The 25,107-nt window shown below is 53.6% G+C and overlaps 1 protein-coding gene across 2 annotated transcripts in view; it reads right to left on the bottom strand.

Moving 5' to 3' along the window:
• SIM2 (SIM bHLH transcription factor 2) overlaps nt 1-17,025 on the bottom strand; it is a 52,348-nt gene extending 35,323 nt beyond the window's left edge. For both annotated transcript variants that reach the window (XR_004288542.1, XM_032354744.1), the window contains exons 1-3: nt 16,220-17,025; nt 7,418-7,500; nt 4,257-4,346 (exon numbers count right to left, since the gene is read on the bottom strand). Coding sequence is in view for 1 of the 2 variants with exons in the window: in XM_032354744.1 (XP_032210635.1) it covers nt 4,257-4,346; nt 7,418-7,500; nt 16,220-16,394 (348 nt within the window). In the remaining variant the exon portion in view is untranslated. The remainder of the gene's footprint in view (nt 1-4,256; nt 4,347-7,417; nt 7,501-16,219) is intronic.
• Between the last annotated feature and the right edge of the window lie 8,082 nt (nt 17,026-25,107).

The raw sequence follows: 25,107 nt of genomic DNA, 5'->3' as shown, positions 1-25,107 counted from the left end.
GTCAAAAAACATAAAACGTTGTCCTTTCTCTTTATTTCAAAAGTGAAAGGATTAGGTCTTATGGCCCCAAACAATACCATGGCTATTTTTACGGCTGTAGTTCCGGCCACAATCTCCAATATTATATTTTCCTTTACATGTCTTATAAACGGCCATTTCACACATATCTACAGTTATTTGAAAATTTGCATTAGTTACCTAGATGCTATGTAACATACGTGACTCTAGTGAAGAAATTTCAACACAGGGATGCTTCCAAGAGTCCACGGAAATACACAGCGGGTATACAGGGGGCTTCTCCTCCCTTCTTCCAATATAAGTAAGTTAATTACATAAACCAAAACCCATGGAACGAACCACCTAATAAACTTGCGTGGGTGAAGAGTGCTTCAGCAACTCTACCTCTTCCAAACAGATCTGAATCTGGCTACATGAATTATTATGTATCACTATGTACACTTAGACCAGGGAGAATTTTCAAGCCTGTAGTCTTACTCTGTTTCCCCATACTCAGACCGTGAGCTGAGGACACAACTTGGATTTCGTGGTTCTCTCTCTCACTTTTTGGTCCTGAAGTCTGACAGCAAGGATCACCATGATTACTCATTTAAAAGCAAAAATAATAAACACTGCCAGATTTGTTACTCCCACACTTGTTTTTAAAAAGTTCAATAAAACAGGCGCCTGGCTGGCTCAGGGGTTAAAAAGTCTCTGCCTTCAGCTCAGGTCATGGTCCCAGGGTCCTGGGATCAAGGCCCTCATCGGGCTCTCTGCTCCGCAGGGAGCCTGCTCCCACCCCCCGCCAATCTCTCTGCCTGCCTCTCTGCCTACTTGTGATCGGTCTGTCAAATAAATAAATAAAAATTTTTAAAAGATTTTATTTATTTATTTGACAGACCGATCACAAGTAGGCAGAGAGAGAGAGAGAGAGGAAGAAGCAGGCTCCCTGCCAAGCAAAGAGCCCGATGCGGGGCTCAATCCCAAGACCCTGAGACCATGACCTGAGCCGAAGGCAGAGGCTTAACCCACTGAGCCACCCAGGCTCCCCTAAATAAATAAAATCTTAAAAAAAGAAAGTTCAATAAAAGGCCTTGAGAATTAGGATGGACTTATAACAGAAAGAATGATTTTTATACTCTCAAATAGATGCTTCAGATAGTTATTTAGGTAGTGCAGATTTTTTTTTTTTTAAAAAACCGCTTTGTTGTGAATTATCACACAGTTATGACAAACCTAAGAGCTTAGGTTCCCCAGGAGCTGCTAATGTAGAGTTTAACCCTGAATTAATGGGAAAGATATTGCTACTTAATGGGATAATGTCACTAAGAGTAATTGAAAGTTCTTGGAACACAGACGGACACTATGTAAATATAAGTAATAGTATTATCCTTCTCCATCAGAAAATCTGTTTAAAGGGTTACTGGGCCTACTGGATAGAATTTTCTTAACACTTTCATCTCTGAGGATTTAAAAAAAATCCTTAAGCCTATTTTAATAAAGTTTTCATGTTTGACATATTTGCCTGACTTCTTACTATTAATAATTTAAAAGGTATAAAAAATTTTTTAAGGGGAGAAGTTCTTGACATCCCATTTAATACTTCATTTTACTATTTAAGTAAAGAAGACAGAAAAAAATACACACCGTGATTCTGCCTAGATTTCCTTCTGCAGAGTTAATCGTGAGCAGGAGGCAGATTGGAAGGAAAGGTTTGCTGTTGCTTATTTAAACAGTTCAGTGTGGAACACTCCCCAGACACAAACGAGGGCTCGTGTCTGCATTAAAGTGTTTTTGTAGCTGGAGACTGATAGTGAGACAGTCCCGCCAAGAGACTGGGTTGGGGGGGATCAGTCACTCTACACAGTCAGTTTGGTTTATCTTTTTTTAAACTGACACTCCTTCCTGGCCGGCAACATACAGACAAAAGGCATCTCTACGACATTCTTGAAAACCTGAAAAAAATGATGGGAGTATAGAACTCCCTCCTCTTTCAGAATGAGGACACCAGGTTTTATTGCTGCATTATGACCAAAAGGAAATGTAATTTTAATTGGGATTCTCCTTAGATTTCCTTTTGTAGAGTTCACTCAGGAACAGGAGGCAGACTTGTCACCTCTCCAATATGTTGTTCATTCTTAATTATTGTGCTCACAAATGGTCAATTTCATTTCCCACGTAAAAAGAGGAAAATGACAGAGTTGTAGGATGCTAGACAGAGTAGCCCGACTGAGTCAGCTGGAGTCCTGGGACGTGCACAGGGCCTTGTGATGAGCCAGAATATTCCACAGGACTAGCCAGCCCCAATATGTGCCCGCCACAGGACACTATCCGAAGCAACTTCTGTGCTACTGGAAGTACAGTTCTAATGAAACTGGGGACACTTGGATTTTGCATAGCTCCCTATTATTTATAAAACACATAAAGTGGGTACTTTGATATAGTTCTTACCACAATCCTGAAAGAGAAAATCAGGCAGGATTTTCTTATTTAAGTGATGGTTCAGAGAGGCTAAGAACCTGCCCTACCAGACAATGAAAACATATAACTGGGCATTTCCCTTTTTGCTTTGACTGCTGGGGAGCTCAGATCTAAATTTAATATCTGAAAATAGTGACTGTACCTGTTTTATCTTTGTCCAGTCCTATTTAAAGGAGGTGAGATGCTTTAAGTTTTTGTGACATTATGATAAGACTAACTAAAGGTTCGATAAATTACAATGGAAAAATCAAGTAATCTGCTCAAAATCTTTCAGCCACAGATAGAACGAGGGTTAGACACCAGATTGGTTACAACTAAAGGGGTTTAAATAATTCTAAATAGGGCATCGTGGAAATTCAGAGCATAACAACCTTGAAAAACATATAAATAGTAGATTTCATGTTCCCAACAGTATTTCCCTTCCTACTAGTATACTAACACAATCAGTCATGGAATTGTAAGAACCCAGCCTCAGCAAATCTTCGCTGGGAGACTTGGTTTAGTAAAGGAAGAGAAGAGGAAAGGAAAAGGAAACACTAAATAATTTTAATATGAGATTCTCTTTAAAGGACTATATATAAGAAAAAGAGGCACAGAAACCCCTTTGGACGGGATAAGGATATACCCACATTAGAAAAGATGGTTGTAAACAAATGGCAAGTTTAAAAAAAATGTCTTGGCAGGAAAAGAAAAGGAATACACCAGATGCAGGTTTCCCAAATTGGGAATTTTATTTTTCCATGAAAAAACTCCAACCCTGTTAATTGACGTGTTTTATTTTGGCTTAACTACAGAGGGGGCTGGTGTAACACAGATTAATCATCTGCCTCCCAGGAGCCCATTTCCTGTCTCTAATTAATTCTAGTGTGTCTTCTGTCGTGATAAAAAAAAAAAAAAGCATTCTGATAAGTCACACTATAAAGAAGCATTTAATCCCTAGATGTATTTTTTAAAATGTGAATTTGAGAACCTCAGTCTGTGCTTGTTAAATCGGAAATGCGAACGTGAAAGGCCACCATCGGCTCCACCCCGCCCTCCATTCCGAGGAGCCCAGAGAGCAGCTGAATTTCCTCCCCCAAAACCTTTGGCTTGATCGGAATAGATAAAGCCAAGCGCACCTCTTTCCTTGACGGGATGAACCCCTTTTTAGGAGACAGTTCCAGAAAAATCGGTAATATTTAAGTGTTCTAGAGAAAACAGGACCTTGCTGTGCAAAACAGTAGTAAACTGAGTTTTACGAGTTTCTATCACAAGCATATAAAATGCTTTACTGAAACGACCACTGAACTGGAAAAACTCAGGAAAAATTACCCTGAATTCCATGTGAACACTCATAAATCTACCCCCACTCCTTCTCTCTCTCCCCAAAGCACAGTCTGCAGAAAATCCATGTTCGACATCAGTTTTCCTCTCGCTTTCATGGCAACTCACAAGACCATGTGCAGCCCGGCAAGTGTGCACTGAAAAAATCTCCCTTTGTGAAGCTCTTGTTAGCAGCAGACCGTTACTGTATAGGCAGAGTCCCGGCTATCAAACAGAATCTCAGAACAAAGCTGCCCTAACACCGCTCATTAATCCCAAAGGAAAAAAGAAAGTAAAACTGGGAAATGCAACATGAAGAAAAGCTCTGCGGGATCGCCTAAGAAGATGATTTTGCAATTTTGGATTATTTCATACACAAAAGCAGACGCTTGAACAGAATCATTTACAGGCTGGGTTAAGATCTGCCGACGCTCGCTTTAATATTTTGGTTGTATCTAAAACCAGGTAATACCTACCTGCGACAAGCCCAAATGCACAGAAGCTGTTTCCGATATATACATGATTTTGCCATCAGATGCTACCACGAAAACAAATCCATCCAAAGTCTGTAAAAGAGAGTGCGAAGGTTAAGAGGTGATAGTAACACAGTAGAGTAAAACCTCATAATTGTACTGTCACTGAGGTAGAGGAATGTATACCATATTATCATCCATACATACTTGTCAAATGCAAAACCAGCCCAGGGCCCTAAAAAGGGTTCCAGGTTATAACACTGAAAGTTTAATTCCTGGGGCCAGGCTCTCAAATGCTTTTAAAGCACTTTAAAAACCATCTAACATCCACTTCACAAAAATCATGCAAAACACTGGAGAACTCCTAACGTGCTCAGTTTAAATGCAGTAGTTTTATTGTTTAGGGTTATTTTAGCACTTAGCGCAAATCCGGAGTTCTATGGTACTTAGGGGGAAACCCACCACTATATAGACCATTTTATGTCATAATTGGCAGTCCTTTATACCACCAGGACATATACTTTATTTGCCACAATTTTCTAGTTACCCCCTAAGTACCATTTGAATAATAAATTCCGAACACTACCACTCCCCTGAAAATAAACTACCCGGTTATTTTTAACAGACTATGTCTACAGAATTAACTACTTAGAATTTGCAAGAGATCAAATAACTTTTGCAAAATTTGAGGAGAAAAAGTATCAATTTCTGAAAAATTAAAACTACCTAAATGATATTGCTCAAGTTGGCTAGCCCTCAAAAAAATAAAGTAAAATTTTAAGAGCTAATTAAGACAAATAAAAGGGTAGTGATTATATTTATATGTGGCAAGGATGAAAAGGCTAAATTATTTTTGAAAAAGGAAACTGCATTTTTATTTACCCATTCATATTTTAGATCCAGAACCAAAGAAAAGCAATAAAGTTGGTGAGCGGTCCATACACCCCACAACGCTGCCCCCATAAAAATATTCCAAATTAATTTCTGGCCACAAATTCTATTTTTACAACATGTAATTGAAACCAGATTACCTTCGGTTTTTCTAAATCTGTCCCCTCTTTGGAGGGGGGCCTACAAAGAATGTAGTAGAAGTGAAACTTGAAAGATATCCTTACATTCTGTGTCTCAAATACAGTTTTACTGAGAAAATCCTTTGCCAGCTAAACTATCAACACCCTAACCTACACGGACATTGGAATCAACTTCTTGATTATAAGCCTTACTTTCTCCTGTCTAACTCAGCTATAAAGTATTTTCCCAACTAAATTCCGTTTCAGAAATATAAACGATACGGCAATTTCTACAGTTATAAACGTTTTGGCACATTTTACACCCTTGCTCAACTCCGAAATCGTTAAAGAGATACATTTATTGAAACGGTATCTGACAGCCATGCGGGAGAAAAAGAAAAAAATATATACATCATAATTAAATTCTGAGAGTTGCCAGTAGTAGCCAAAAAAATAATGTCCTTAATGGAAAATTCGGGGTATGTCTTCATAGCTTCAAATGACCTGATTCGCTTGAAGGTATATTAACAGTAAACACGCCCATTGGCACAGCATTCCAGAGTTAAAGAAACGGACGGTGGAGGAACCCAGGCGTGATGACTGTGCCCGCCAGGTTCTCACTCACTTGTCCCTGATGTTAGTGTCACTTTTAGCCGGCAGGAGTATCAAACCAGCGAAATACGGCGGCGGCGCACGAAGCTGGGAGTGAGCAAGAGGGTGAGCGCAGGGCGCGGGAAGGACTCCAAGAGCGCCATTTCCCCGCCTGGCCGCCACCTCGCTTGCTTTATGCTGTAAAAGCTTCAGTTTTCAAGTATTCCCCGGGATCTTCTCGTGCCCCGAGCATGCATTTAATAAAAAAAAAAAAATCATACTACACATTTGGGGAAAGGGGTTTTGAAAAGATCCGCTTTTTTCGAAATGCGGTGCTCTTGGCTGACGGGCTGACCCAAGCCACTGCGTACTGCCGCCAACATTTTTTTTTCTTTTAAAGAAAACACAAACTAGAAGGAGGAAATGCAAAAGAGCTCTTGGTAAGCATTTCTCGATGGCAGAGACAAATGACGGGCGCGGGGAATGAATCGGGCCGTTGATGAGGCTCTGTAAAGGGCGCTTGAGAGATTCGAAGACAAGAGGCGTTGCAGGCCCCACCTACCGCCAGCCGCTGACTTGGAAATGGTCGGTTCTGCGCACGCCTTGCCGGCCAGAGCCGCAGACCCTGCGGGGGAAACCCCAGGCCACGAGCGGTTTACCCACGGAGGGCTAAAAGGCTCCGAGCTGAGGGCTATAAGCAGCTGACCACAAACCAAGCAAGGGGTCCCTCCCTGAGCCAGGTGACCCCGGAGGCCGCACCAGGTCCTGACCTGGAGCTCTCGAGAACTGGAGGACTTGGGTTGAACCAGGCTCCAGCACTTGCTGTGTAACCTCAGGCAAGGTGCTTAACCTCTCTGTGCCTCAATTTCCTCCTTTGAGACAATGGAGCTCAAAATAGAATCTACTCTAGGTGGGTGATGCCGCACCGGGATTCAAGAAGATTTAAAACAGAATCTGGTCAGTAGTAAGTTCTCAGTAAGTGCTAACTTAATATTCTGTTACAGGTACCATTTTACACCTCTTTTATTGCATCCCCTCCAAACATGCACAATTGTCAAAGGCTTTAGGACTGCCGCACTCTGGCTCAGAGCACCCGGATCACTTCTTCTTTGGCTCAAGCGCCTGGCACAGCGTCTGGCACAGAGCAAGCCCTCCATAAAAGTTTGCTAAAGGAAGTAAGGTTGGAAAGAACGGCGCGCCCACGGGCGTCCTTAGGCCTAGGTCTCGTGAGCTGGAGAGTACTAGGGCCGGACGCGGTGAGATGCGGGGTCAGGGTGGGGCTGACCGGAGGTTACTCTGGTTGGACTGAGTCCACCCCAGTCCCGACCTCCAAAGAGCATGCATGGACAGAGAGTGGGGAGGTAGGCAATTGCCTCGAGGTCCAGAAGCTGTCTCTCGCCTTGATGACTTCTGCAGCCTGATGGTGGCCTCGGGATCCACCCGGGGGTCCTTGGGGAAGGACGCCGAGACTGGGAGGGCGGGGTCAGAAGGAGGCCCCCACCCGGCGCGGATCAGCGCCTCAGGCAGTGGCTGCGCTCCTCCCCCCGGCAAAGGAGGCTTTACCTGAAGCAAGTGCGATCCCAGCTCCTTGGCGACGCTGTCCAGGGGCCCGGCGCGGCTTGGCTGTCCCCACGCGTCTCCTAAACCTGGGGAATAAAGCGAATCGGTAAACCGCAGCGCCGATCGAGAGGCCCCCACGCCCCGCAGAGCACGCGGAACTTGGGCACCGCGCGCCGTGGCCGGCCGGAATTCCGAGCGTCGCCCCTGCCGTCCCCTGGGCCCCGCAGGCCGCCGTCTGTGTTCTTGCCATCGCCCCTTTGCCCTGGATTAAAGAGAAAAAAAAAAAAGGCCAGAGGAGCTGTTCCCGCCGAGGCCTTGGGTCCCAGCGCCCCCAGCGCGCGCTGAGCTCGCCGGGCCCATCGCTCCCGTGGGTCGCCCACGTGCTCACGGCTCTGAAATTGCCGTTTTATTTGAAATGCCATAAAGTAATCTAATCTGCTTTGAAATCGGCCATCCTCGAAGCCAAACGGGGATATCGATTTGACCTGTAAATATTTCCCCAAGGACCCTCCCACACCCCTCCCTTCACTGCGTCGCTGGCAACTGCATTTTCCTAAAGACAGGCCCAAGGCGAAAAGCCCTAGCCGGCCAGGAGGCAGTTTTTCTGGCATTAAAAAAAAAAAGTTTTGTTTTGTTTTTAAACCTCACATAACCCCTCGGACTCCGCAGCCCTCGCAGGCGCCTCGGGAACGGGTTACCTGCCGCCTTCCCGAGAGCGAGCTCCAAACGCACCCAAGGCCTGGGGGGGGGATGGGCCGAAGGCGGTGGGAGTCTTGTAGGTACTCGAGGCTAACTGAAAGGGATCTGCTGCCACATAATTAGGGTTCCCCAGTTCCTAGCCCCCCCAACTCCTTCTTCCCCCCACCACTTCCTTGAAGGTCACAAGTGCTTCAGGAGGCACACCAGCAGAACGGTGGCTCTGCTCAGAGAAGCCTCCTCCCCTGTGTTCCCGACTCAACTGCTGTGACCCCCAGAAACCCCAGGCTTTCTTCTGCATATTCAGAAGAAAGCAGGAAAGCCGGGCAGGGGTTCAGTACTAAGTGCCAGGTGGGAGAACCCTCAGCAGCAACCATCCTAGAGCCACCACCCAGGAGCGAGGTGGAAAAGGTCGGGGATTCCAGTCCTCAACCTGCCGTTGCCTCCAGTGGAGAAGAGGGCCCCAGGCTCCAGGCCCACTCAGGCACCGTCCACCCCGCCCCGTGGCTGCGACCCCTGCGGGGTGAGCTGTGGGTCCCGCTGCAGGTGAGTCGGTTGGTTCTCCTCTCTTTCGCCCAGAACTGCACGCAAGACTGGCCCCTGCCCGCTGCGCCCTGGGAGTGCTGATGGCGAAGCCAGAGCAGGACGGGCAGGATGGGGAACCTCCACTAGTCTCAGCGAATTTGGGGACCATTCCCCAGACCACAAAACTCCCCAAAGAGGGCTGCGGTGAGTGGGTGGCCTGGAAAGGCGCTTGGACACTCTGGGTGTCCCCTGCTGTCTCCGCAGGTATCTAGAATCTGGGCTTCTGGAGGCTTCCACCCCAAGCACGAAGGAGCCGCCTGGCCCCAGAGGACCTGGGGGCCCAGCCCACCTCCCCCCCTCAATAGGTTTTGGAGATCCTTCCTTGCAAACTCTGTTCAGCAAAAAAAAAGGATGACCTTTAATTTCTCCTCCTAAACTGTAGGAATTAGGAGCTTATCCTTATCCATAAGGAAGTGACTAAATTCCACATATCCTGATCCCCCAAACAGTGTCGCAGCCCCTCAGCCACCACTACGTGAACAGACGTGTCTTCTTAATCCCAGTTAATCACTGTTTGCCCAATTTCACTTACAAGGTGACCATAGTAGGGCACCGCTGGCTCTCACCAGCAGGTCTTCCCCGGGCCCCCATCTGGGCAAGATGGCTTGGTGGGGTCAACGTTTACTCCATTAAGGAGAAATGTTAAGAACCAAAATTTTAAAACCCTAGCACTTGAATGAAAAAAGAATTTAATAAAGACCCAGGAATCCTGATTTCCAAAAATGGACCACCGTGCCCTGTCCTCTACCCAACTCCTGGGTCCTTCCCCTGGTTTGCATCACACTAGCCTTGCCTGGCTCAGTGGGAAAAGTGAACTTGGCCTCCCAGATTAGGCTTCTTGCAGTGTCCACAGCCAGGTGACCTGGGGAAGTCTGTACCTCTGGGAAGGGTCAGACCCAAACCAGGCTTGCCCTGCCCAGCTTTCCAAAAGCCTTGTGGAAGAAGGCTCTGGCCTTACATGCAAAATTGCACTGAGTACACAGGACAATTTTTCATATAAATCAAATACCTGGATACTTCAAGAGAGCCTGTTCTCTTATATCATTGTAATTTTTCCTATAATGTCCTGGTACCTCTGCTTTGCCAGTAAATCTTTGGTCTGAATCCCCCTTCTGGACCTAGCCTGAAGTGGCGGTGGTCACAGCTAGGTTTCCCCTCAAGGATCTGGTCCCCGAGCCATCTCAGCCCAGGCAAGGTGCTGTCAGCACTTGTATTAGAAACCTATGTGGGTGAGACCTTTACACTCCGCCCATAAAAATCTACTTTGGGCTGAACGCAGAGACAAAATAAGGTAAGGTTTGTAACTAGAACCAAAAATCGGTCTTGGTACTTGTAAAGCCATAGATATTCCCCCAAAAGTGAGGCGCTGGGCATGGGACCCATATCTGGGCTTAACAAAGGGCTTTATTTGTTTGAGAAATGAGAGACAGGTAAGACTGAGCTAAGCTCTTCCAAGCTCATCTGTGGTCTCACCAGATCCTGGGAGTGCCCACCCTCCACTTACTGTGGGGGGCGCAGCCGGATGGTGGATGGCCAGGAGCACCCCAAACCTGGCCTGCGTTCCCCTACCAAAAGGTTTGCTATCCCAGTTGCCCTGCATGTGTCAGCAGGGAAATCCACTGGGGACTCCCTGCTACCGGGAATCTACGTGGCCAGGTCCTGGGGGAGGAGGTCAGCCACTGGGTCAGAAGAGAAGGGGAGCCAGGAGTCCTCTTTCCCCCCATTTGTGGGTACCCGCACCTTAGCATGCAAACTTAGCTACTTGGCTGACTGGCTGACTGGTTTAAATTTTACCAGGCTCTCCCGTCACCGAAACTGTCTAAATGTGGTCCTTCCTCTCTGGGTGCTCAGTTAGTCAGTCAACAAACAGCTGTTGCGTACCTGCTGTCCAGCCCCAGAGAAAGGGTCTGGGATTTGATAAGAACTCCCGAGATGGACAGCGGTTTCTGGAATGCAGCCTTGGGTATCTGACATGGTGGTGACAAGAACACTCCTCAGACGGCTCTTGTGAATACTAAAGGTGGTTAATAGGGGATCTTCTAATCCTGCCACCACCTGTCCATGAAAAAATTGGATCTGAGATTGAGAAAAATCCAAAATCCAGGAAGGACATTTCTGGAGCCCCCAGGGGACACAGGGGTATCTCACTCCCTTCTGCCCCCACTCTCCGGCTGGGCCAGTCTGGCTGGTCTGATCTCCAGCAAGTGCCCTGACCTCTAACACTGATTTCTCCACTCTAAAGTGAGGGAGGATATTGTAGGATTAAACGCACGAAACCGGAGGGTGCTGAGCAAAGCGCTGGGTCCCCTGGAAGGCGGCGGTGCGGCCACCACATTGGGCCCGCCTTCTCTGGCCTTCCCACTCCTTCCCTGCCTCCGGCCCGCCCCTCCTCCTCCCGTCCCCCAAGTTACTAGGCCCTTGCGGGGGAAGGAAGCGTGTTATCGGGGAGTGTGGCCTCTTGAAAATCGTGGGCCGTCTGAGGACACAAGGTCACAGCGGCTGACCGCAGACTACTCCAAAGTCGAGAAGGGTGCGCGCAGGGCTGAGGCGGGGACTACGGGCGGCTGCTCGGCTTCTCCACCGCGACACCCCCCACGCCGGGGCCAGGGCGCGGGCGTGGGTTGCCGGCCGCCCCGCGGGTGTTTGTAACCCTGTTTCCGGAGCATTACCAGCCGCGGGGCGGCCGGCTCAGGGGCTCGGCCCGGGGCTACGGGGCATGGCGCGCCCGGGCGAGGTTGTAACGCGGGAGCCGGGGGCCGTGCTGCCGCCTCCCACCCCGGGGGAGCCCGTAGCTGGCGCCCCTTCCTTGCCCGACTGCAGGGCCCCGTACACGGTCACGGTTCTGGGGCTCCTCCGAGCACTTCTGCGTCGGGCCTCGGAATGCTTCGTTCTGCCCGGGGTCCCCGAGAAGCCCGGCCTTTGGGCCTTTTCCCAAACCCACGGCGCACGGCGGGCCCGGAGCGGGGTGTGAAGCGGGGTCGTGGGGACGCCCCAAGAAGGCCTCGCCGGGCCCGCGGGGCGGGGAAGGGAGGGGGCTTCCAGCCCGGCCTGGCCTGGCCGCCGGCCAGAGTACGTGCTCAGACAACAGACGCAAGGCCCGGGCCCCCAGCGCCTAACGCCCAGTCCTCGGGGGCTGGGACGGAGGCCCGGCCGCGGCCCGCACGGAGGAGCGCGGGGGGCCCGGCGCCGCCCGGAGCGGCTTTCCGCCCGCGCCTCCAAGCGCCCCGGCCGCGGCCCGGGTTCTGGCCGCCCGCGGCTGAATCCGGGGCTCTAGCGCGCTCTGGTTCCCGCCTCCAATGGCCGGGGCCCCCCCAACCCCGTACCCCGGAGTTCCCTTCGCCGCTGCCCACAGCTCACAGTTTCCTGCTCGGGAACTGGCAGGTCCCCCAATGTGGCTGTCAAGCGCCACATTATTCAAAAAAATAAGTTCGCTTGTTTTCTTTTAAAAATCTACATGATTTGGGGCTTCCGTAGAGAAAGGGCTCGGATCTGTTTAGGTTGAGGGCGGTTTTCTTCTCACCGAACCCTCTAAATCAAAGCGTTTCCATTCGGGACAACAATTTCTAGCTGTCTGCCTGACTCTAAACCCAGACGAATTCCACCGCTGGAATGATTCCGGCCTCAACCCCCATTATTTTTGTGTGAGCCTGACAGTGTTGCACTGCCTTCCCCTGTTCTCTCTCCCTCCCCACCTGTCCGGAGTTTTCAGGTCTGGGAAAGGAGGGGGAGGGGCTGTGTTGGGGGGCGGTTAGCCTCAGTTTCCAGCTCCATTCCTCAGCTCAGACCACAGGTCAGTCCCTCCCGTCCGCTGTCTGCGTGCAAGGGTCCAAAAGGGACTCCACCCCCTACCCCACTGCTGGGGGTCAAATCCGAATCCAGAGTCCTGGCTCCTAGGAAGAAGCCTAAGCAACCGGATGGGCCTTGGAGTTCTTGGGGCTCTGACTCCGAAGTCCTTCGGCCCCGAGTACATCCCCTGAGGGAGAAACTCGTCCTACATCCTGCTCAGCCCATCACCGTGCAGCTATGGCCAGAGAGCGGCAGCGCCCTCCCACCGGGTGCCTCTGTGCTTCCAAAGAGCCCCCTCTCCTGAAGGGAAGGCCCCAGCGCAAAGAGGGCAGGAGGCAAATCGTGCCCCCCACCCCCTACCCTTCCCTGAGCCCTGAGTGCTGCAGCCCTTCCCAGCCACCAGTGAACGCACTGAGGTTTCAATTCTGAGTACACTTCCGAAGCCAGCCTGTCCTCTTCCCTGTCTACCTCCCATTTTTTAGCTATTAAGGGGAGCAGAAAATAGCAGCCTTCCAACTGCACACAGTGAGTCCCAGAGGTGCACAGAGACGGGACGCCCTGCCTTCTAGGCCATGCCTGGCTCCGGAAACAGCGTGCACTCCCAGGACAAAGTGAGTGGAGTAAGAAGATTTGCACCTTCTCTGCCTGGTTCCTCACACTTATTTCCAGGAAACTTGCACAGGCATGGAGTTCTTAATGGGCCCATTTTGCAGACAAGGAGCAGGAGGTCTAGGTGGGGCAGCTTAACGGCTGCAGAACCTTGAACAGGCTGTGTAATTTGTCAGCAGTCCAAGCTTGCAGTCTGACCTCCATGGGGAGTGTCCACCTTGGCCTCTTTCTGCCCCTGTGTGGGACTCCTCCGAGCTCCTCTATCTTTCCTCTGGCCCAGATGGTCTCAGGATGAAAGGAGCCATGGCCAGTGGCCTCCTCGCGCAGTGATCACCTGCTCTCGCCCTTGCTGTGGGACCCTGAAAAAAGCCCATCCTTCTCTGGCCTCAATTTCCTCTGGGCCGGAGGCTTAGTTCGCGATGCTGTGGTTCCTTCCGACTGTGCTACTCATTTCCTGGCCTCCGAAGTCCTAACTTGGCCTCTAGACCCTCCTTCACCCGCGCATCCCTCTTCCTCCGTGGCTGTGGATCAGCAAGACCAAGCTCGAGATGGCCGTTTCACCCCGCATTTCTCAGTCCGCAGCCGAGAGTCGGAGCAGATCCGGGAGGTCCCACCGCCGCGCAAGCCTGCGTTGGCCCTAAACCTCCCCGATGCTGACGCCCGGATCCCCGCGGCTCCCCCAGGCCCTATTCCATTCCCCCCGCGCACACCCAGGCTCCAGACCAGAGGCTAAATCAATTACAGCGCGGCTTCCGCGCGCCGCCCTTCGCGGAGCTACTGGAATGGTGAGCTAGTTGCTTTGCATAATTGAGGTCTCTCTAAACGCCTCTTTCTCCACCTAGGCACCCAGCTTTCCAACTCTCCGCCCCAGACTGACTGGAGGGGAGCAGTGCCGCCACCCAGAGCTGCAGGCCCCAGGCCTCTGAATGAAACGAGGAGTCCTGGGCCCCCTACTCCACCCTGAGTTCCAACAGGGATAGTCACCCCCAGGAGGCATACAGGCCGCCCCTCAACCAGACCACTACCCAACAAAGCACAAGGGCCTTGTGGTCAAGTCCTGGACCACCTCTGCAAGCCCATCTCTGCAAGCCCACCCCTGCAAAGGGCGCAGGGCCAAGTAATTCTGGGCTCAAAGTCTATGGAGACTCACTTCTCGGAGTTAGGACACCCAGCTCCAATTTTTAAAACCTGCCCTATACCCAACACTTCCCAATTTTTAGCAGGTTTTCCTGGAAATTCTCTAAACAATAAATGGCTTACAATCAGCCCTCTGTCCCCAGGCCTCGCTTTCTAACTTCTGGCTTACTGGAAATCACTGGTAACAAATCATTTAATATCCCAATTCTGGTTTCTAATGTGTTTATTTCCAGTGGGGACGTGAGAGGAGGCCAGAGTCCTGTCCTGGTTCCCCACCTGCCTGCAGCATGCAAATTAAGAAACAACTCACTTTGGGGAGAGGGGAGAAAATAGATAAAATTTTAAAAGAAAGAAAGAAAAACAAAAACCGGCTCACCACCACTCCTTCCTGACTGGGAAGGAGACTCAGCTCTCATAAAAGCCAATTATCTTCTGATTTTAATTGTCTACTTCTCTGGTAAAGGGGTCACCCTTGGGCACACTAATAGTGACCGTCTGCTTGGTAACTTCCAGTAGGAGGGGTTGGAGTGGGACACGGCTTTATACTGGGGTTGGAAGAGGAAAGAAGGGGTGTGGGGCTGGGGTGGAGGTTCAGGTCAGAGGCTCCTGCACCAGAGAGGAATGAGCTGGAGGCCGCATGGCCCAGCTGGGAGGCAAAGGCTAAGCCAGGCTACCAGTTGCTTCTGGGAGGGGGCCCCCCTAAATTCTCTGGCCAGCTGAGATGCAGGGCTGCAGGTCAAGCAGCGTAACTGGCCCTTTGAGCTCCACCCAGGAGAGGCAGTGTGAAACGCAGCTCCAACCCGGAGCCAATTACTTCTAACAGGCTTAAGAAGCAACCAACACAAAGGTCAAGCTTACTGACTTCTGGTCGATGGCCTGACCAGGCACCGCCTTAATGGAGGCACCCTGCATCCAAAGGACACCTGTTTCTACGGTGTAACCACTGTCTGGTGTCCTGCAGATGAAGTTGTTTCTACTCCCCCACCGGCTTGTGGAGCTCCACGGGCTCCAGTGGCTCTGCGGCCCAGAAGCCTTGGAGTGCCCAGCAGGCCCCCACTGACAGCGTCCCAGCCCCAGCCTGAGTGTCAGAATCTCACGGGCCAGGCTGCGGCCACTGCGGCCAGGCTGAAAGGTGATCGGTTCAGAAACACCCGGACACCAAAGGGAGGGCTGCGGTGACCAGGTGTCCCCAGCCCCGTTGCTCGGAAGTGCCCAGCCCGGCAGCCGAGGTGCCCCGAAGGCCATGTGCTAAGCAGGGAGTACTGGCCAGCACGCCATTACTTACCACCGCAGTGTGCGGGACCCATGGATCCTGGTGACCTTTGCTCCCCGTGGCACCTGCCCCTCCGGTTTATAATTCCGATCAGGAAAAGAAGACTGTGCTCTGGCCGGCCCGCCTGCCATTTTCGTACTAGTCCTTTCTCCTGCAAGGTTTAGGCTCACCTACTTTCGGTCTCTTCTATCCTAACCTGCCCCGCCCAGCCCCAAGGGAGCAAAGAGGAGTCTGGAGGAGAGCCCCAAATCAGAGGCCCGAGCCCCAAAGGGCCTTCAGGGCCTGGGCCTCCTCATGCACTCCACTCCCTCCCAGGCCAGGAGCAGCAAGCCCGTCTCACCTCTGGCTGGGGGGCACACGCGTCCCTTCCGCAGGAAAAAAGGAATGAAAGAAGGAAAAAATAAAAGGGGGGAGCCAAAGAAATGAAGAAAGAAAAAGAAAAGGAAAGCAAAGGAAAGAGAAAAGAAACAAGAGAAAAGAAAAGAGGGAGGGAAACCAGAACGGCGCAGCATGATCGCAAAACAATTCCTGATTCGCTGGGTCCACACTTGGGCCAGAAGACGGCCTAGTCCCCACGGCGCCAAGACCCTGGCTCCTCTCTCTAACAGGAGCCGAAGCTCCCGGCGCGGCCTCCCCAAGACTCCCCTGTACTGGAGCTTCAATCCAGCTCCAGCTCCCCGCCTGGGCCGAGGCTCTCGGCCGCCCACCTGCGGCCTCACCTTCGGGGAAGACGGCCCGCATCTTCAAGTAGCTGGTGGTGAGTCGGATGATAGACGCCTTGTCCAGTTGCGAGGTGATGGCCGACGGCAGCGGGAGCAGCTTGGCCAGCTCATAAAACTCGCCATTTTCCTTCTCCCTCCTGGTCTTGGCCGCATTCTTGGACTTCTCCTTCATCGCGCCTCGGCTCCGGGCATATTAGACCCGGCTGTGCTCCAGGCCCGCGGAGCCCCGCTCCGGCTGCAGCGGCGGGGATGGGGAAGGGGACTCCGGGGGCCAAGTGAGTCGGGGGCACCGCCCGGGGCAGGTGCGCGGGGAGGCCCGGGGCACCGAGTAGCTTTTCCGCAGCCGCCGGGCCCCGGAGCTCGGCGCAACCCGGCGGCGCCGCGGCGCGCTCTGCCCGCCGCCCCGGGCGCAGCCTCCTCCGGGCTGTGCTGTCCCGCGGTGCCCAGAGCCCGACTTTCCGCTCGCTTCTGCTCCCTCTTCCCTTCTGCCTCCCGGCTCCCGCGTCTCGGCTTTCCTTAGGAAGCGGAGAGGAGCCAGCGAGGAGGCAGCGGTGCCGCTTAGTCCTTGACCGAGTGTTCGTACCCGCTGCCGCGAGGCCCCTGCGGGCTGGAGGGCGGCACGGGCGGCGGCGGCGGCCGCGGAGCCATGGAGCGGAGGGGAGCGGAGGGGAGCTGGGGCGGAGGCGGCTGGGGCCGGGCCCCGGCGCGCTCTCCTGCCCTCCCTGGCGGTTCCCTTTGCCCGGAGACGCGGCGCCCGAAGACCGCGATCTGTCGCGAGTCGCAGCAGCTCCGCGGTCCACGTGCGACCGAGCCGCGTTTGTTTATGGCGGACCCGCCTTCGGGCGGAGCACTCGGCCGCGGCGGCCGGGGGGGGGGGCAGGAGGGGGGGAGGGACCGTGGCGGGGGCGGGGGCGGCGAATCTCGCCTCCCGACCCTGCCGCGGTCCGGGAGTCACAGGCGCGCCTCCGCGTCGCGGCCTCCAGGGACTCTCCCAGGAGAGGCCCGCGCGCTCCCGGCCTCGAGGAAGTCTCGGTAAGTGCACCCGGCGCGCCCTGGGGACCGGCTCCCGCCAGCGCTTCGCGGGACCTGGGCGCTAGGACGGGCGGTGGGGAGGAGCGGAGGAGGGACGGAAGGGAGGGAGGGTGCCCAAGCCTCCGGGTGGCTCCCGGACAAGTCCCGGGCGCGCGCGGCCCAAGGGAGGCGGCTTGACCCGCCGGCATGTGCCGTTCCGGGGAGGACTCAGTCCTCCGAGCCTCGCGCGGGTCCCGCGCCCTTCCTTCCCCACTCTGCAGGTCCGAGGGCAGAAAGGGGGGAGGCCCGAAGGGAAGACCCCCTCCCTCAGGAAAGGGCGGGAGAGACCTCTGCTCCTTCTGCCCCTCCGGCCCTTTCCCACCTGGAAGCAGCGGAGCCCAAGAAGATCGGCGCCTTCGCGGAGGGGCTGCAGGCCGCGGGGATACGCGGGCCGGGCGAAGGGAGGGGGCAGGGGAGCCAAGCCTAGAGACCAGGCCTCGCCCAGGGCGTTGGCGGGCACAGGGCCCAACAGTCCCCTCTCCCGCAGCCGGGCTCGGTGCTGCCGGAATTGCGGGGAATCGCGGCTGGGGCGGGTTCTTCAGGGCCGGGGGTGGCCGAGCGGGAGTAATGCAGTGAGCATTGGTAGGACCCGAGAAGGTGGGCCAGGAGGCAGTTGGAGTAGGGAGGCGCACTTGGGGACATAGCCGTAGGGCGTCTTGGTGCTTTTCCCTCGGGTCCGCACTGGGCCGCGGGTCCTCGCACCCACTGTCACGCCGCCCCCGGGACGGCTCTCCTCCAATCCCCGACGGTCGCACCGACTCTCACCCTCGTAGCAGCTGGAAAACTACGGCCACCGAGCGGACGAGCGCGCTAGGAGGACGCTGGCTTCCCCCGAGCGTGGGGTCAGAGGGCAGCTGTGATGGACTCGGGGCACGGGGTCTTGCGGGTACCTCGGCCGAGTGGCACAGACTGTACGACTGTGGCGCGCCCGATTTTGAGGTTGGCTCGGGGAGGGGGAGAGAAGCCGGGGCTGCGGTGCTCCGCTCTGGGATCTCCGTTTCAGCGGCCCCGTCTCCCCCTCCCAGCCGGGTGGGAGCCTGCTGTTCCTCGCTCGCACTGACCCGGGACCCGCCTCCCTCCCTCACGCCGGGGGTGCCGAGAAATGGACCACCAATTCTGCTGCGGACGCTCCTGGCCTTTTCGGGGATCCCTTTGAAGGGGACAAGTTCGACAGCGTTGGAGGCGTCTTAGCTCCCTCGGTGGGCGAGACCGTGTGCGCAGACTCCGGCTTAACCACGAGCCGGCAGCCCCGCGCCCGGCGGAACCCACGGAGGTGACCTTGGCTCCCGGGGCTGGCGCTCCGAATCCCCGAGCAGCGCGAGTTGCTCCCCCCCCCCCGCCCCCATGCCGAGCGCAGCGCTTTCCCTTGGGGTTTTGGATCTAGCAGCACTTTCCTGCTTCCAGCGGTGCGTTCAGAAGGGTCTGGACGGCGCGCGAGAGGTGAGGGTACGCAGTACCCAAACGCAGGGCGCGGGGCCCGCTTCCCTGCCCGGAATCTCGCGCCTGACTCCGCAGACAGTTGTCGTCTCCAGGCTACCCGGAGAAGGGGATGCGGGCTGGGCCCCGCCGCAGGCTGCGAAGGCCGCCTGTGAGTGTGCTCCGGCACTTTCCTGGCTTCGGGAGGATTTAACGCTTCCCTCACCCCCACGATTTCCGATCCTCAATTATGGACCCTAGAGAATTTCTCCTAGGCTTGAAAGGGATTACTCAGAGCGCAGAAACATGGCTAAGTGGAAGTGGGAGAGAGCCAACAAGTGAGAAGAACAGAAACTTTTCTTAAACCAAATTTCCCGGATTTTCCGGGAAAGAGTATTTGAGATCTCACGATCTGATCTTCATCGCCGATGCTCTCGCACCAGCCGGACGGGTCTGAGTCGCGGGGTTCCAGAGGTGGCATAAGGGAGCGTTTGAAGACTCGTAGAATTGTGGGTGTGGGACACTTCCAACCCTAGAGTCTGCCTCAGCAGACGCCAAAATGGGCACTGTATAAACCCCCAACACGTTCATTCAAGAGAGACACACACGCAGCCCAGGACGGGTCTGGGCTCACTCCGCCGCCCCCATCATGGAAAGTTCCCAAAGCGCTTGGACGCAGACTTCGAGGTTTCCTGGGTGGTAAGGACAGTGATTGCAATTTCCATGCAAATATTTCTGCACGGAATAGTGAAATCCCCTCCCCCGTGCGTTCGGAAGGAAATCCTCGGACCTCTATAGGGGCACCCACAGACGCTGTGTAATGTGGGAAAAGCATTAATCGTGCTTATTAGAGTGATCAAGGGCGTCAGCGGTGGCCGCTGGTTGGGACACCTGCTGCAGGTCCCTTTCTCAGGGCTCTTTGTGCAGGGAGGACTTCCAGGTCTATGCTTTGGGGCTACCTCCCAGTGCCTCCCCCAGAGCACAGAGACGAGCCTGCCGCGGACAAGTTTAGCAGCCACGAAAGACCCTGAAGTCGGGGCATCACCCAAAAACGGTAGTTTCCCTGTTGGCCTGGAAGGACCCTGCAGAATCTAGAATGAAGGGAAGATGGAGGCAGAAAGAGGGCTTGTGGGAAGGAGTGGGGGGCCGATGCACTGAGGTCAGCAAGCTTGGGGAGGACGGCCTGTTCACCACCCTCTATCCCCCCCCCCCCCCACCCCCGCCCCCGCCCCGCCAGTCCTGCCTCACACGCTTTGGCGCACCCCGAGGTGCACCAGCACGCCTCTACATACCCGCCACCTCTTAGAAATTTTCCATTAGGAAAGTGATCTGGAAGAAATTGAGGCCCCAAGAGGAAAGGGGCGGGCCCAGGCCGCCCCACATCTGCTTGGATTTTCCGCTTCAGATGCTCCGCAACTGTTTTTGCCCAGGCCGCGCCCGGCGCCTACCTGAGGCCCATGCCCCGCGGAAACCGACTTTTGAGTGAGATCAAGGGGGAAACGCGCAGATGTTCTACCGGGGATGGGCTCCGCGAGAGGCTGCAGCAGTGGCAGAAGAGGGTCAGAGACTGTCACCAAGGAGGTGGGGGCAGGGAGAGAACTCCTCCCATCCCTAGCGGTGTGGGGAGTTGGTGGCCATCCTCTCTGAGTGGTAGTTAAGGAGAATGCCAACAGCGGGAGCAAAACGGGGCAACAGAAAATCCAGGACTAGAGAAATTAGAGTCCCTTCCATTTATAAGCCTTTTCCTACACAATTAGCAAGATATGGTTACTCCAGAAGATTGACTTGGCTCTGGCATCACATATATGACTACCATGGCTTGAAGGTGTTTTGGGTCTGAGCTTTCAGAAAGAGTACTCTGATTTTTCACTCCTTTGCTTGGGTAAGCCCCATGGAGATATCACCAGCTTTTCCTGGAGTCATTGCTACTGCTGGAAAGGATCAGGGGACAATTCCAATATCGCCGCTCATTGTTGAAAAGTAATTCGAGGTAGCCAGAGCCATTTCTTAATGAATCCATTCCTCCAGAGGTCTAGACAGTAACTGGCTCTGCTCATGTATTTCCAAGTAGAGAAAGAGAAGTTTACCTGTTTTTTGTTTGTTTTGTTTTTAAGAAATTCTTTCACTGGAAGTTACTCCTTTGGAGAAAGTGTTAGCTTTCAGCTCGGTGGGCAGGATCTCTGATTATATGCAGTAAGGAGAGCAGAGCCACCCTTGAGCTTGGGGTCCAGGGAGCTCTTCCTGCCGGTCTTTGGTCCTCAGCATGGTGCCCTAGGTATGGTTTTGGGGTGGGGAGGCAAGAGAAGGGGGCATTCCAGAGTGGGGCTTTGGGGGTAATTCCCATCTTCTGGGTTCCTACCTGGGCCTGCTCTCAGCTGACTCAGTTCTCTGGGATTCTGAAAAGAGCATGGTCCTTTTCTTCGGAATCAGTTACCTAGGACAATTTTGGGTCCCGAGATTGGGGTCTGGAGGCCGTGGGTCACAGCAATGCCTCTTGACCTAGGAATGGAATAGCTGCTGCCCACTTCTCTCCCTCCCCCAGGGTGATGCATTTAGGAGAAGAAAAACAGTGTCACTGGTTAATTAATTATAGTGATTAGCAAAGTCCCTGAGCATGGGCCACAGGGGGCCACAGAAGGCGTACTGGTTTTGGGTAAAAGAGAGCCACCCGTTTCTTCTAACTTTTACCTGCAGGTGAGAGGGTAGCCTGTCCTTTGCATTTTCCTTCCCTTTCTCCCACGACTGGCCCCAATTTCTCTCCATTCTCCGTGCCCTTCCCAATTCACTCAGACTCCCAACGTTCTTCAGGGAGGGCGATTTACCCCTGGAGCTCAGGCAGCGGCCCACGTCAAGTTCAGAGCTCAGGGACAGAAAGGAATCCTTGGCAGAGAGAAAGAGAGAGATAGGTAAGGAGTGACCTGCACTGACCTAACGCCACCCTTCCAGGACCCGGCCACCTGAAGTCTCCACAGCCCTCCTCCTGAGGACTCCTGGCCTCGCTTAACAGAAACAGCGCCTCAAAATCACAGTTCTGGGAAGAGGTTACCTATTGGCTCCCCGCAACGCCCCGCTTTTCGCCTCCAGCCAACTGGGGGTCATGCCTGGAAACCTTTGAGCTGGAGGAGTCTTAACAGTCCGGCATGCGCTGAAATTCCTCAGTGGTTATACCAATTACACACCACCTTGAAATCTGAGAACCAGTTAGTTCATTAACGACTGCGTTGAAGCCGCCTTTCAAAAACATCCACCAAAAATTTCCTTTAGAAAACGAAAGAAAATATCCACCAGAGATAAATATTTCTGCACATCAAAGAGCAGAAACCTGATGGGCTTAAATTTGTTTTTTCCCCTAACAGGTCTTGAACAAAAGGCTAACTACAGAATACGGCTATTACTGTACTTTGAGGATACAAACGCGTTTCATTTAATATAACAGGGTTATTTGCAAAGCAAAGTGAATATTGGGGGAACCTTCGCTCTAATCTAAACAATTCTGTAATAAGAAGTATGCTAGTTCATTTGTGGTTGATTAGAGAGAGAGAAGCTGGCGGGCCGGCTGAGCTGGCCCTCTCCAGCCCGGCCTGGGACGCGAGGCCGCCCCATCCCGGGTCGTGAGCCTCTTACTACTTAGAAAATGTTTTCATTTTTTTATTTTCTTGCACAGGCCGGCGCGGTAGGCGGGTTTCCTGAGAGGTGTGTGTCCAGGAACACCCTCTTCTCTCGGGGAGGAGAAGGAGGCGACTCCCACGGCAGAAGCAGTCCCGCATCGGAGGTTCCCGGCGCGCCAAAGCCCGACTTTAGATCTGCCGCGGCCGCATGGAGAGCGCACCCCACCTGGCCAGGCAGGGAGGCGGTGGCGGGACCCCTCTCCCGCCCTCCCCACCCCGGGCCGAAACCCGGCTTTGGGAGCTTCAGGCCACACTTGGGGACAGCGGCGGCAGGAGGGGGACAAGAGTCAGGCTTCTCTGACGCTAGAGGTCTTGATTCTGCAGAAATGCCTCGGGGCTCCCAGCGCTGAGTGCGGGCTCAGGATCGGTTTATTTCAGTCGTACTTTGCCGCGTGGTCCCGCCTCTTTCGGGCGCAGGCTCCGGACTGTCCGCGTGGTTAGAAACGCTGCGCGCGCGGGTTGGCGGAAGGGGGCGCAATGCGCACGGCCGTGTGAGGGGCTCAGTCCGCGTGGAGCGTGGAAGGCACGGTGAGCACTGGCAGCGCGGAGCGCCGCGCTTGTCGGGGGTGGTGTCAGTAGGCACGCAGGTTGGGAGGCACCGAGCGCACGGAGAGGGCGCATTGCACAGGGAGTGGGAAGCCCACGAGTGCGCGCGCTCTCAGCGCTCACAGCGAGGGCGCAGCGTCCACGGGGGTGGGCCTCGGTTCGCCTGGGGCGAGGGGCGTGCGGCGCGCTGGGGCGCGAGTGGTTGTGCGCCTCGGATGGGAGGTGTGTGTGGGGATCCGATGCCTGCTGGAGGCCGTCAGGACATGGTCCCCATCCTGGCACTTGCCGCTGGTGCCCATCTCCACCTTTCCCACTCGGGTTGCTTGGCTTCGGCTGCGCCCCTCCCTCCCAGATTCTTTTCACGAGGAAAGTGGAGACCAGAGGAAGATTGGGTGCGCGCGGGGCCGGCGGGAAACGACAGAACCCGGTGCCCCCCGGGGGTGGTTATCTAGGGGAAATTGAAGATGAAATTGTGCTTTCATCTGGGTCTCTCTAAAGCCCCGTGGGCCTGTCCCATCTCACGCGCACTTAGCTCGGATCTGGAGTCAAAATTCTCAGTGTCAGCGGCTCAGCCTTTTTGGAGGGAATTCCCGCGTGGTCCCCGACTGCACCGTCCCGCGCCCTCTTTTAACTGAGACAATTCCTTTTATGTGCCAGAGAAAATACCCTGGAAGAAAAGGCACGGGGTAAATAAAACACGTTTTCGCGTAAAACGAATAATTAAAAATCAGGAGTTCTTCTCAATCCAAGGATATTTTCCCTGGCAAAAGGAGCGGTTAACTGGTAAACTACAGGGCAGATTCAAATCGTGCGACTTGTGACTATTTTAAGCCCCAAGTCCAGCACCGTCTTCGGTTTTTAGAGCGCGGAAACAAAATAATTCTGGTTATTCCACTAACGCTCTTTTCGCCCCAGGGGTGTCGACAAAGGCATTATTTAATCTCACTGAGGAATACTCTGTGCCCCACCCCCTCTCCGGGGTGAGCCCTCCGGCGCCTTCCTCGCCGGATGCCCAAGTTTGCACATTCAGGGATTCAGGGGACCCTTCTCCTTGCTTTCCCCATTATGGGAAGAGGGTGGTCAGGGTGCGCTCGTGGCTCGGTGGAACTGTGCAGGTGCTACTCCCCTCCCCAAGTCGAAACCCGTTAAAACAGCTTAATTAGGGTGGGGTGAGAGACCTAGTTTTAATCTTGCATTTAATTTTATTTATTTTAAAATTTATATTATTATTGTTATTTTAATGTAAACTCTGCGCCCATGGTGGAGCTTGAACTCAGAACTCCAAGATCCAGAGCCACATGCCTTACGGACTGAGTCAGTCAGGGGCCCCTCTATCTTTCTTGCTTTTAAAAAGATTTAAAAAAAAAAATAGTGGACAGATCCTATAGTCTCCAGCCTCTGCCTGGAGAATGCGGGCACCAGAAAGGTGGCTACTTGGAAGATTTTATTGAAATAATCTCACTTTTGAACAAATGTAAGCAGGGCTGGTGTAAGGAAGAGCGCAGAGGTGCCCCTGCATCCCAGGAACACGGTTCAGGGACCACGTACAGGCCGGCTTCACCGGGGGAGGCCACAGGTGCCATTTTCTACTTGTTTGGGAACTGTCAGCCCTTAGGGGGTGGGTGGGAGGAGCGACAGCTCCAAACACCTTTTAAGCACTTTAAACAAGGTAGTGAGCACTGGAAAGCGCCTATGTGACTCGGCTTTACTTCCTGGGTAGTTGGAAGCCACGGAGGAAAAAGATCAGTGCCACTATTACCCATGCACAAATAATCTTAATGTTTATTGACGTCTACTTAAAATAATTGACCAGAAAACACCTCCCTGGGTAAAATCTAAAGGGTACTCCACTGAAATCTAATGGGCTTATCTGCATTTCTGTTTAGCCAGTAGTCTACACCATGTTTTTGGAGAAGGTGTCAACTCTGACAAGCAAGGAAAGTGGAAGCCAGGAGAGCCGTGCCTGCAGAAAGTGCTGGAATCCCAGGGCCAATACCCAGTCCGGTTGTCCTTTAAGGGTACTTGGACCTTGCTTGATTGTTTGAGATCCAGCAGTTGGGTTTTCTGAAAGTAAATCCCAGAAATGGAAATTCACGCTCACTATCTTACACAAATATTTTAATTTCTGAGTGGCCTGGATTGAACCAAGAGGATAGGGTCATTTGTGCCATAGGCATAGCCGAT

This window comes from Mustela erminea, chromosome 1 (genome assembly GCF_009829155.1).
Source record: "Mustela erminea isolate mMusErm1 chromosome 1, mMusErm1.Pri, whole genome shotgun sequence".
NCBI classification, from domain to species: Eukaryota; Metazoa; Chordata; class Mammalia; order Carnivora; family Mustelidae; genus Mustela; species Mustela erminea.
This window is presented reverse-complemented; position numbering and strand designations above follow the sequence as displayed.